This window comes from Lissotriton vulgaris, chromosome 12 (genome assembly GCF_964263255.1).
Source record: "Lissotriton vulgaris chromosome 12, aLisVul1.2, whole genome shotgun sequence".
NCBI classification, from domain to species: domain Eukaryota; kingdom Metazoa; phylum Chordata; class Amphibia; order Caudata; family Salamandridae; genus Lissotriton; species Lissotriton vulgaris.
In genome coordinates this window covers 781,457,440-781,471,354 of record NC_141700.1, presented here as the reverse complement: position 1 = coordinate 781,471,354, position 13,915 = coordinate 781,457,440, and the positions used below count along the sequence as shown (strand labels likewise).

The 13,915-nt window shown below is 45.3% G+C and overlaps 1 protein-coding gene across 1 annotated transcript in view; it reads right to left on the bottom strand.

The window, feature by feature from the left end:
* Window positions 1–593: 593 nt before the first annotated feature.
* The window catches only part of FGF11 (fibroblast growth factor 11), a 369,209-nt gene continuing 355,887 nt past the window's right edge, over window positions 594–13,915 (bottom strand). Inside the window, exons 4-5 of the mRNA XM_086946625.1 lie at window positions 12,929–13,127; window positions 594–1,562 (exon numbers count right to left, since the gene is read on the bottom strand). Coding sequence (XP_086802751.1) covers window positions 1,426–1,562; window positions 12,929–13,127 — 336 coding nt within the window. The 3' untranslated portion in view covers window positions 594–1,425. The remainder of the gene's footprint in view (window positions 1,563–12,928; window positions 13,128–13,915) is intronic.

Genomic DNA, 13,915 nt, shown 5'->3' with positions numbered 1-13,915 from the left:
AAATGCAGTGTGTTTTGCAGTGTTTACAGCCGTTCTAGGGTTCACAGTCACCTGAAAATAGTCTCCAAGACGTTACTGTTAGCCTCATGAGGAGCAGGGAAAATGCCCAACTGAAAAGATGCAATTTAGAAACCACTGCTAGGAATCTCTAATCAAACTGGTGAAAGTCAAATGTAGTAACATGAACATTTAGAAAATAGGCCCTGATGTTCTATTCCTGTTCTTAAGCTAGGGCTGCGCACATAATACAGTTAGGTGAAAACAATTTGTGCTGAGGGATGAACGGAACCTGCAGAGTTTTACTCTGCGGAATTCCACAGAGTTACCTAAAAACCCTGCAAACATACGTAGAGTTATGCAAGCGGCGGATATCCGGCCCGTCGTGCTACTCGCACTAATTTTTAGCACAGGGAGCTTTTTCTACGCTGTTAAACCGGCACAAACTGCCCCACACGGCTACCAGAGGATGCTGCTTCTTTCTGCCGCTCAAGTAGTTTTTCTACTTGAGCGGCAGCCTCCTAAACACGCGGCAACTTTTTCAAAGAGTGGTAGCAATCTGCTGTAGCCGCCTGCATTAAGAAATCTCGCTGGGAGGCTGTCTAGTGCTTGTTTTTTCCTCGCTCGTGTTTGCTAACTTAATGCTGGCAAGCCGTGTGCAAGAAAAATCGCCTAGCAGCAGTTGGCGGAGATTTTTGCCAAACTCCGCGCTCCATGCGGAGTGCTGAGTGGCCAAAACACCACGAACTCCGCCGATGGAGCGGAGTTTACCGCCCACCCATATTTGTGATCCAGCCTGTGTACGAGGAGGTCACCTGACAAATTGTACATTCAAAGGGAGGGTCACAAAACGACCTGGTTAATAAAGTACATCACAATTGGCATACCCCCTTCTCATTGGCTTCAAAAGCAGTGATGCTAGCCTGCTAGGGAACACTGACTTCCATCCCGGGATTTGAATTCCCAAAAATGATTTTTGTTAATCAACCCTTGTCCATTGAAGGGACTGTTGCTTCTATAAAAAAAAATTCCTGTTGGGAACATGTTTTATTTTACTGTCTTCTTTCTCTTTGACTTTAAGTCTATACTTTCCTTTACTTCTCCTTCCCTCACACTGTCCGTTCACTAATCCTCTCTTTTTTATGAATTACTGCTTTTTCACTAATTTCCTTCCTTAATCTGTTTTCACAGGTGTTTCCACTTTTTTCTTCCCCTCTCACTCTCGATCCGTTCTTGTCTTCTCTGGTCTCATCTTCTTCCCTCCTTTCCCATCCTCCCCCTTCCTTTTCTCCCCATTTCTTAGACATGAGGCCTCTGATTATTACTTTGAATACGTCCCACTGTTTCAGTACAGTTTGTTTACTGCCCTGTATTCTTCAGGGGTCAGTAGCTTGCAGGCAGGTTTGATTCCACCTCCTCGTCCCTAGGCTACGTGGCTTCTGCCTTTGTAGAGCCTTTCTTGGCGTTGGCCTTGAGGTGTGTCGGGACACTTGTCACTTTGGAAATCTTCGGCCCCTGTGCCTTGTCGACGATATTGTGAAGCGTGGGATCCCGGTACATCGCCACTGTGGAGGCAAGAGACAGACAGTCACTTCCTAGCAGAAACACAGTTCTGACAGTATGAAGAGGGCATAATATTGTGGGTGCAAGAGATGAAAGAGCAACTGATGGAGTTCCACAAAAACTGTATGGCGTCGGCCAGCATGCACATGTATGAGGAGGGTACAGTGAAGGCACTGACATTTAGGTGTTCATATTATGCATTTCTATTTTTATTTTTGTAAAATTGTTTTTGCTAGTGTGCCAGTTCAAAAATAATACTCTGTTGTAGCGACTTTGACCAATAAATTAAGTAGAAAGTGGTTTATTGACCGCACAGCTTCCTACTTCAGATAGAAACAAATTCATAGAGAAAACAGTTTGCCTAAATACCCAATATAGTATCCGATGGCCAGGCTTTTATAACATTTTGGCACAAACCAGCAGAAGAGATTTACAGATCAAGTAATACAGGGACTCGTAAAGGGCAAGAAACAACAGATTGGCAAATGAGAGATAAGTATCTTGTGTCGGGGGGACGGGGAGAGGGTGGAGGGGGGAGGGGGGACATCTTCTATCGTGTATGTAGAGTGGGCTACAGAATCCATCCCATCATATTTTAGGAAGTGGCTTATAATGGACATAAAAAGGTGTTGCACTCTTTCCTCTGCACTAGTTTTGTCTAACCTTCAAAATATATTACTACCTCTCACAGGTAAAAGGTTAGTTTCGGCCAGTGTCAATTTTCTTAAATTTTTAGCACACACTTGTGATTTCAGGGGCATATTTACAAAAAAGTCCTGCAGCGCGCCAAGTCACATTGCCGTGCTGCATGACTGGGAAAGGGCAGAAACATGACGTATTTAAAAGAATGCAACATGTTCCCGCCTTTTCCTCTGCACTAGCGCAGTTGTGGCTGCCTAGAACCAACACAGGTACCCCTGCATCATGGTGCAAGGGTGCCCGTGTTGCATGCAGGAAGGAGCACTTTCCTGCAGAAAAACAATCCTAAAAGACAAATCCCTCTATCTGCGTGTGCTGCAGAATGCAGCACACACAGAAAGAGGAAGTAACGAGAAGAAATAAAGGGCCAGATGTAGATAATCAGCATTTACCGATTCTAAAATACCGAATTATACCGATTCGGTATTTTAGAATCGGTAAATGCTATGTAGGTATCTATTCGGTAAATGTTACCGAATCTGTAAAATTTGGTAAATACCGAATCGGTATTTACCGATTCGGTATTCCCCATTCATTCCTATGGGCCTTAAGGCCCATAGGAATGAATTGGAATTACCGAATCTGTAAATACTGATTCGGTAAAAGGGGGGACACTGAAGGGTGGCAGGGTGTCAAAGTGACAAATCAGTTCGAGATTTTTACTCAAGATTTCATTTTTTAATTGCGTCGTTCTTGCACCACATTGCGTGGGGCACGAACGACGCAAAGGGGCTCGTAAGTATGCCCCTCAGTCTTTTTCATGATATGGAAGAAAAAACCCAATATACAGCACAGTTGCCTCTCCCTTATATTTCTTGGAATCAGATGTTTGTGGAATATTGATTTGAAGTCCTCAATGATAGTGAAGCAATATCTCTATGAAAAGTGGACCGCCAATAAATGTATGAACCAAATTTAGAGGGGAGTTTGTAGAACAGAATATATGGGATGAACTATCGAGTGGTCACAATATCATGACAAAAATATCAAAAAGCCAAAATATCGAGTAGGTGAGTCCATACAGGTAAGTACTCTTAACTTTATGTCTATGTATCTTGAAGCTATATAAAGATATATATATATATATATATATATATATATAGAGAGAGATATATATCAACAGGGTACACATAGTTGGCATCAAGAATAAAAAAACTATATATACTTACCTGTAAATATTTTGGTCACAACACTGCGACCACTCAAACTTTCATCCTCAATATTCCGGCTCTATAACAGAGTGAATGTGGAGCCATGTGAACAACGAAAGTTACTGTCCTAATTATGCTGATATTAGATTTTCTGGACTCTGCAGGTATGAGATGAGTAGCCTTCAGCTAGACCTGACATAACAAACTCTTCCCTTGCCCCACTTGACTTTGGAAGGCACCACCATGGCATAAACCACATGACTCCGTTATAGGACAGTCTGCCTTTGTCCCCATCCTGTTGACCTTTCTGCTGTTATCACTAATAAAAGGTGTGATTTTGCAGACATATGTTCTACATTTCGAGTATTTGTGTAACAGGAAATGGATAGCAATTTAATAAATGACTCTCTCCACAGAACAACATATTTTCGCACACACGTCTGTGATTAAAATATTTATTCACCTACGATTGCCATGGAATATCAGGAAAATACTGTGTATTGATATTCACCAACCTCACCTTTTGGCTCTGTTTTTGAAAATGTTAATTTCAGAGACTTCTACCTGCAGATTCCTTCACTTAGAATATTCCCAAGGCATCCAAATTAATGTGGAAAATCTTGAGCAGTACCTCTGCGCGCCGGTAGGTGGCGACAATCAGCTCCACATCAACATCGTCCACGTCGGATGTGACATGCACGGTGCCTATATAGGCACTACCCCAATAAACTGTCATCAGTTCTTTTCTTTCTGCACCATCAGCTCAGATGGGGAAGGGCTACTTCAGCCATTTTTTCCACCATCTTTTTCTAAACACCTTTTTAAGCAGTTGTGCTCCCAGAGTGCCTCAAGGATGTTCCTTAAGAAACCTGTGGGTTTTAAACCCTGGGGATCCTGCTACAGGAAGATGTCTGTGAGAGACACCCACCTGGTTTGCTTTACGTGGCTGAAGCCGGACCACAACTCTAAAGGCTTGCCCTGACTGCAGTAAGATTAACCCCAAAGCGGTCCAGGAGCGTGCATGGAAGGTCCTGGTTTATTGGCACCGGACAAATCTGGACCGCTCCAGGTCTCGGTCATGTGGAAGGTCAGCGTCAAGGTCGGAATCTTCATCGGGTAAGTCCTACAATATGAAGAAGACCAAGAAGTTGAAGCTTTCTTCAACTTCGCTGCACTGGTTGTAGTCATCAGACTAAGCGCAGGAACAAAGCTACTAGTCTAGGCCTCGTGCATCCCAGAATTTCCCAAAGGTGGAGTAGCTCACCCAATTGAAAGAATTCTATGAGGCTATAGATCACATCTATGGGTGAGTGGACCACTCTGGAGCTCCTTTGGTGCCATAGGTTCAGAAGCTGCCTCAACTGGATTCCCACCAGCAGGTTCACCCTTGGTGCCAGTCGGGCACTTTGGATCCATTCCTGGATCCAGGCTGGCTCCAGTCCCAAATTCACAATCTCCACCAGAGCCCGGTTCAGTGGAACCATTCCCGGTGGCACCATGCCCCTCGGTTACACTGACTTCATTGCCATTCCTGTCATCCAACGCCGATGGCCAAGACCCTCCGGGTCAGAGACAGCGTCTCTATTTTTTGATAGGCCCTGTGAGGAATATGCTTGGGGCAGATCTTGGAAACTCTATGGTTATCCTGCCCCCATTAAGGAGCCCTTGGCTGAGGATACCCAGTATGAGGAACTAGCTGTTGTATGTTGTCTGAACACCTCGCCAGACACTGACCTGGTCTCTCCTAGCATGGCTACGAAGGAAGGAGCTTCTTATGCCCTGGTGGTGCGGAGGGCGGCTAAGGGCCTTCGACCTTTACCTGTCCTCTGTACACAGAGCTGCCTTAACCCGGGATAGTCCCCACAGAAACCTTTTCCCCTTTAATGAAGCCCTCACTGACGTTGTGCTTGAGGCCTGGGACAGCCATGCACAGGCACTCCTTTGCAAGGGACAATTGCGCCCCTGATAGAGAATCCTAGAGAATGGACACCTTTGGTAAGAGTATTTTCTCTTTCACCAGCCTTGCACTGCGGTTTGTGATCACTATGTGCACCTCTTGGGACGGTACACCCTTACAGTGTGGGATTCAGTAAAGAACACATGGTCTCGGAGGGGACCTGAGACATCCTGACCCAGGCTGTTGCCAATGGCAGCGATGCAACAAAGTTACCGATAGACTGTGGACTGGACATGGCAGACTTGCTGGATAGAGCGATTTCTTCATCTGTGGCACTCTGCCGCCAAGCCTGGCTGAAGTCAACTGGCTTCACAGGGGATGTTGAAATAACCCTCATGGACATGCCCTTTGATGGTACTCACCTGACATTGGGCACCAACAAGGACCCTCGCCAATATCATTCTGCCTTCCGGGGCTATGGTAGGGGCTAGCAGTCACGTCCATTTCCACACAGCCACCATTACCAGCAGGCTCACAAGGCCTTTCATGGTCACGGCTCCCACTGGTCTTGAGGACCGAAAGTTAGAGATCTGCCCAGGCCGCCACCCCCTTGAAGCTGCAGCTTCCAAACCTCTTTAACAAACCCTTGTACCATCACAGGCAAATGATTGGCAGCAGTGTCCAGCACTGATTGCCCTGTTGGCAGTCCATAACTTCGGACAAGTGGGTGCTCCAAATTGTTCAGCGGGGTTATGCCCTTCCATTCACGAAAACCCCACAACCCATGCCACGGTCCTCAGATTGGCTGACAGAGGATAATCCCTCCTTGTCCCATCAGGAAGGCTCTTTTGGCCGAAAGGCCCAAAGAGAGGGTGCCGGCATCAGAAGTAGGTTGTGGTTGTTATTCACAGTACTTCTGGTGCCAAACAAGAAAGGAGGCAGCTGCACTAATCTAGATTTGTGCCCTCTTCACTATTGAAGAAAGAAAAATTCAAAACGTTCACGTTTGTTCAGGTCCTGTCTTCCCTGTACCTGGAAGACTAGATGGTAGTACTGGATTTTCAGGACACGTATTTCCATATACCCATCCTGCTAGCCCACAGACATTACATGTGGTTCATGGTGGGCCACAGGCACTTTCAGTTTGCTGTGCTCCCTTTGGCATTACCATCACCTTACAGGTGTTCATGAAAGTGATGGTGGTGGTTACAGACCGTATGGGGAGGTATAGGGTTCCAGTATTCCCCTATCTCGACAACTGGCTGTTGAAGGCAGGATAGCCCTCGGTAGTCGCCACCCACCTCCAGACTACAGTGGACCTCCTACATTTGCTGGGATTCACTATCAACCTGCAAAAGTTACACCTGACTTCCTTTCAGCTGAGCCATTTATTTATTTTATTTGCAGAGTTTTATATCTGAACACAGTGCAAATCTGCACCTATTCCCCAGAGGGGAAGGTCCATGACATTCAGTCTATGATACCAATGTTCCAGACAACCTCTATCTTGCATTTTGGTGAGACTGAATCTGAGGCTGCTGGGTCTCCTGGCCTTCTGCATCCTATTGGTAAAGCATGCCTGCTGGTGTATGCAGGCTCTGCAGTGGGACCTGAAGTCCCAGTGGGTGCAGCATCAGGGAAATCTCCCCAACCTGGCCTAGATATTGGAGGGAACCAGGTGTCCACCATGGCAGGGACATGTGCGGGCTTACTGAGACAGCTGCGGAGACTTGCCCCTCTCCTCCTATTTACTGCACTATGGATGGCCGTGTCGGCAATGATTGTGTCACGGCTGGATAAGGGCAACTCTCTGTACATTGGCCTCCCTGAGTTGCTGACTAAACTCCAAGTGGCCACGAACGACACAGATAGATTGATCTTCAGGCTACCAAGACGGGCACATGCCAATCCCCCCTACTGCAGCAGCTGCACTGGCTCCCTATCAAACAAAGAGCCAGGTTTAAAGGTCCCTGCATAGCCCCCAAAGCTATCCACAGCTGGGCCCCAGTGTACATTAAGGAGAGCCTCAAAAACGATGTGCCAGGACGTACCCTCCGCTCGTCCGATGCAGGCCTCTTGGCCTGCCCTCGCTTCAATACGACTCCAAACGGGGCAGAGCCTTTTTTCCATAGTGATCGCGCAACTGTGGAATGGACTGCCAGAAAGCCTTCGTCGGGAACCCATCCTCCTTCCATTTAGGAAAAATCTTAAGACGCTTCTTTTTACTGAAGCCTGGGGCACAACCTAGGCCAAGTCCTGTGGATGCACATGCTGATCATGGTGAGGTTCAGACTCTCTCTCATGGGGCTAGGAGATCTGTCGGTGAACATGTGCTTTATAAATCTCAGTTAACAATAACAACAGCAAAAGATTTATACTGGTGGCTAACGAACCACGATTGGATCAGCAGCAGACCCCTCTCCCTGCCCCACCAAGATCTCACGGTGGTGACAGATATTTCCCTCTGGGGTTGGGGCGGCTTCTTGGGAGAGGAAGAGATCAGAGGACTTTGGTCTCTGGTGGGATCTCAGCTCCACATCAGCTTGCTGGAGCTGAGAGCGATTCGCTTGGCATTGAAAGCCTCCTTTCCAATCGTCAAGGGGAGGATGGTTCAGCTGCTCTTGGACAACATCACCGCCACGTGGTACTGCAACAAACAGGACAAGATGTGGTTGTGGTCCACGTGCCAGTGGGCTCTGTGTCTCTGCACATGACTGGAGAGAACGTTGGTTCGATCTATTCACCACAGCCGAGAACGTGCAATGTCAGCACTTCTGAGCATTGAAGTTTCAAAGGCGGCTCTCACTTGGAGAGACTTTTCAACCTGAAGTGGAGCTCGAGACTCCTGTATGCCTTCCCGCCGATACCACTCCTGCCCCAAGTCCCGAGGAAGAGCAGGACAGACAGTGATCCTTGTGACTCCAGATTGAGCACGGAGATATGGTATCCCGAACTCCTGAGCGTAAGCCTCGGTCCTCCAGTCAGGCTGCCCCTTCTGGAGGATCTCCTGTTGCAGCAACATTTACTGTGGGGGAGTCTTCATTTAATCAATAATGAATGATTTATAAAAAAGACTTTCTTGTGATACATGAGAGCTACACAAGAGGCACTTTTGCTTCCGTGCACATTTTGAGTACCCCTGAGTGTACTGCCCAGAATAGAAGGGTAGACACTAGCTAAAGAAATAAGTATTTTAGGGTATTTGCAACAGAAATTTGATTGCATTATTGTCTTGTATATTTATTTTCTATGTACTTTTGTATGTTTCTTTATGTTATTTAATGTCATTATGTTTGTTTGAAGATCGGTCCCATTGTGTATGTGTGCCTTCTATATACTTAAGCAATATATTTGTTGTAGGATTAAAAGACTAAAACTAGGGTAATTAAGTTTCTCCCTATGATGAAATAAAAGCAATATATTAATTCCTCTGCATCGATGTTCTATTACATATGACTGTTGCAGCAACAGGGCAGGATACTGCACACGCTCCAACTTCATGCATGGAGATTGAATTGTGGCAGTTGAGAGTCTTCAAACCTTCCCCCGTATTCTGTGAGGTCATCTTGGCAGCCTCGTGTCGCTCCACAATGACAGTATACACCCGCTGTTGGGACAAGTTTGTGGCTTGGTGCCCTTAAAATCAAGGTTATCCTCTTTGTTTTGTCATTAGCCCAGCAAGGCCTTGCTCTGAGAACAGTTAAGGGGTATCTTTCGTCCAACTCAGGTTTTTTTTCGGTTGCTCTATCAACCCTTCAAGTCACTTATTGTGACACGTTTCCTAAATCGTCTTCCACATAGGTTTGCCCACAAATCTTTTGTTATGCCCTGTGGGACCGTAATTTGATTTTAAGTTAACATTCTTAACATGTTCACCCTTTGCACCCATGCATAGTTGCCTCCTAAGACTTCTGATGATCAAGACTTCTTGGTGGCCATCACTTCGGCCCAGGAGGATCAGTGAGTAGCATGCGCATTCTGTTCTCCCTCCGTACACCAGCTTTGTCCAAAACAAACTGGTTCTCCACATCTGTGCATCTTTTTTGCCAAAGGTGTTCACACCTTTCCATGTTGGCCCAAGCATCAAGCTGCCTAAACTTCTTTGCTCCGCCTCACCCTTCCAAGGAGGATGAGAGACTCCATTGCTTGGACCCAAAAAGAGAGTTGTCTTTCTGCATCGATCGCACCAGACAACACCAGGTGGAATATCAGCTCTTTGTTGGATTCACTGGAGCAAAAAAGAGGAAAGCAGTGCAGAAAAGGACCATCTCCAGATGGATTGTACCCTACATTAAGAGCTGCTTCTCATTGGCCAAAAGCAACCCCCTGAGGGCTTACGGGCTCATTCCACCGGAGCAAAAGCTGCAACCACTGCGTTAGCTCAGAGTCCCTGTCCTATACATCTATCAGGCTGAGATGAGGGCATCCTTGCACACATTCACTAAACTCTACTGCCTTGACACTCAGGTCTGTTGTCACAGGCACGTTGCTCGCTCGATCCACCAGAATGTTTTTGGTCTGAATCAGTTTGCCAACTCACCTCTGTAGAGGTATTGTTTTAGTATCTATTCTAAGGTAAGAAATCTGTGGCTAGTATTCTCTTATAAGATGAACAAGCTACGTGCATTTGGTAATGCCTTATCTGGGAGAGATTCTAGTCGCAAATTCCTTATTGACCCTCCCAGCCTCTCGTTTCTGCGAACCGGTCTAACTACCTAAAAACGTTCCTGTAGGTCTTTAGTTTCTGCATACTGGTCAACCAGCCTTCTGAGGTAGCTCTGTGCTTCTGGCACAGAAAGAGTCATGTAAAGGAACTGATGTCAGCGTGCTGGGGTCTTGCCTATATAGGCACAACACACGTCACATCTGGCATGGATGCTCCCGACGTGGAGTCGATTGGCATCACCTACGGACACGCAGAGGTACTGGTTAAGATTTTCTGGATCCAGTCTGATGCCTGGGGAATATTCTAAGGTAAGGAATTTGCAGCTAGATATGTTCTCTCCCGATTTGTGTTTGTTTATTGTTTTTAATATTTTTGCATTGATGGAAGGAAGATTAATTTAGTATACAAAACACATCTGCACACTGGGAATTCAAATCGTCTAAATAAGAGATATGTGAGAATGTATAATTTATTTCTGTTTAATTTATTCCTCTTATAACATATCTACTTACTTCACTTCAGAGTGCCATACATTTGGTGAAGTACTACTAAATTCCTAATTCTTTGGTGACGCAATGGTGATATTGCTCAGATTCACAAGTTGTGCATTAACGCAATGTAGGTGGAGGGCCAATAGCCAGTGACAGCGCATCTCTAATTCACAGCTGGATAATCTGCCCTTACCTATAAGGAGAGTCACTGGAATTGGGTGGCAGGAGAGGGCCAAATAAAGCAACAGTGTTGAGTAATTTATGCAGCAAGAAAAGGCAAATCATGTGGCATAATGTGGAACATTTTGTAAAAGTATTACTTCATTATTTTGTCATTTTTAATCTTGAAAACACTGTCTGGGCATAGGTTTCACCTCATTAGTACCCATTTAACACCCAAATATAGCAAAAAGCAACAAAAAGGTGACCAGTCCAGTTGTGCACAGGAGCTTCCACTGCACTGCACTGCATAATTTGTCGCTGCATGTTTAGTAACTTTTGAACTGTTTGAGCTAAAAACAATTGTTTTGTTAAAATCTGAAGATAATGGGAAGAGTATGTGGCAAATGTGGCAAAACTTCAATTATGCGAATATTGCACAATCACAAAATACCAGTGGCCCTGCCTATAAGCTGTACAATACAATCACAAGCCGACCATGTTATGCTGTACATTTCTTTGGCTCCGGTAAGCACACATTGGAGCATATTTACAAGTGGATTGCGCCAATGTAACGTCACTTTTACCGATGTTCTGGTGATGTAATATCCTGTACCATATTTATAACTTGGTGTTAAGACTCTTTTTGTGGCTTAAAACTGCTTTGTAAATATGAGACCCTTTCACACAGGTATCTGCGTGAAAGGGGCATGCAATCGGCGTTGCTGTGGACGTTCCACCGCCACCCCATTGCTTTGTGACGCTGCTCCAGATTTACAAGGATCTATAAATCTGAGGCCGCGTCAAAAACTCACGCCAGGCAATAGCAGGCGTTAGAATGACACAACGAGGGGAAATACCTTTATTTCTTCTTGTTTTTGCTTTTTCTTTGTGCGCTGCCTTGTGCGGCACACATAGAAAGAGCTAAACGCCATGAATGATTGTTTATGTGCAGGACGGTGCCCCTTCCTGCTCAAACACAATCAGTAAATAATGAGGATTGGCTATGTGTGTTTGCAGAAACCAGCCCACGTAGAAGTAACAAGTTGCCATTATGGATTGTTTATGTGCAGGAAGAGAAACCTTCCTGAATATAAACAATCAGTCCCTGCAACGCGAGCACCCTTGCACTATGGGGTAAGGGTGTCTGTGTTGGCGCTAGGCAGATATTTTTAGGGATAACACAGGGGTGCGCCGTATTGTTGAAAATACGGCACATTCCTGTGTTTTGGAAATGGCGGAGCGCAGACCTGCGGCAGATTTTGCAGCACCGCACTCTGCAATTTCCTTATAAATATGTCCGATCCTGTCAACTTCCAGGGCACTTACGAAGGCCCTGAAAGGATGGCGGTGGTCCATTAAGGCCCGTCCTCATAAAGTTGGCCACTCAACCCACCACCATCAAGACATATTTGTTGCTGCCACCTTTTTTCTTCTATTTATCATATCACTGCCTTATCTAGAAATTGCCCGGATCTTCCTTAAGTAAACTTTGCATTAACCTGATCAGTGTTGAGTTTTTTTTTAATGGATGCCTGCTTTGCATTTTGCATGTAAACACAGCAGTGTTGAGATATCATATTTGACGCCATTCTGGCATGTGATGAACAGCGTCTGTAAATGGTGGAGCATGTGGGTCTGACAGGAGATGAAGTTATGTCGTTGGAGCTTGTCACACCAGATCAGAAATGATCATTGATGTCAATTGGGAGTAGGCAGGGGTCGCAGCTGTGACCTCTAGCTTTCTCCCTGCTACTCCTGGCACTTCTTTTGCAACTGCTGGCCTCATAGGAGGCTGATTTGTATCCCCTTTGAGGCATGGGGTCGCAAAGGAAGGATGTATGTCATCACAACGCATGCTTTTACTATGCATGCCTTTACAACACAGGTTTTACAACGCAAGTCGTTACAACGACTTGCATTGGGGGGCGCTGGATAGTGGAATCGTTTAATTTACTATTCCAACTCCAGTCCCCGTGGATAGTAGGGAAGGTTTTGGATAGTAAATTAAACTATTCCCTATCCTACAGCACCCTCCAGTGCAAGTCGTTGTAATGACTGGCATTGTAAATCCTGCGTTGTAATGGTAGTGCGCCATAAAAGTTGCGTTGTGATGGATGTTTCCCCAACGGAAGTGCCAGGAGTAACATGGAGCAAGCTAGAGGTCACAGCTGCGACCCATGACTACTCCCATATGACCTTCATGAAATGAATGGTGGAAGTGTGAGTGATAAGAATGCTTTGATGCCGTGATCGAAAGATAAGCCCAGCGAGCAGCGGTAATATGGAAGAGGTCCTCAGATACCTTCTAGTAGCTTGGGCAAGAAGTGAGCCGCGGCCTTACTCTTCTTCACCCGGTTGCCCTTCATTGCCTGGCCCTCCTTGTTGATGCCGAGGTACCAGCAGCGGCCCGACTCTCGTTGGCGGTACAGCGTGCTGGAGTACGTCACATAGTAGTTCTCGAAGACGCACTCCTTGAAGCGGCACTCGGCAGTGAAGTGTGCCTGAGAGGAAGGAGGAAAAAGGAGGAGAAAAGGAACAGTTGGTTGAGATGGAAGACCAGAGCAGGTTTGGGGAAAAGGGGTGAGGTTGAATAATGTGTTGAACTTTAGATAATATTTTCCTACATCTCATGAGTCGTGAGCGTTGCTTCTCAAACTTCTTAGAACCACACCCCAATTTTTAAAACTACAAACTTTCGAGACACCTAGTTGTAATGAACATAATGCAGCCAATGTTTTAAAATAACTAAAGCATGGTGTGGTAGTGCAATTTCATTTACAGACAGCACATTTTCCATTAAAATTGGCACTAAATTTGCACAGACAACAGTTTTACTGATAAAACTATATTGCGCATAAACGATAATGTGTGGAAATCAGGTTTCAGTGAATATTTATCATTTGTGCCTCACCAAGTAAAGTGTCTTGATTTGTGTTGATCCTATTGAAATCTTCACTTCCACCACACTTCAGAATCATAAAACAAGATGCTTCATGTTTGCTTTCCTCACTGCTGAATGTCTTCAGTTCATTTACAGGTATTTACATTTTGTTGTGTTACGAACAATGACATCCTACAGCCTTTCCTTTCACATTCCACATACCAAGATTGTCAGATAATTCACTTTAATTTTCTTTATCTGACTGCAAAGTAAGGGGGTTTGTAAACACCGATCCCAATAAAAATGTTTTTAAAAGAGATAACCTCAATTTATCAGAAGACATAACCTGACATCTGACCTCTGTCTTTGAAGACCAGCAAATGTGACAAGATAAATACAGAATTTAAA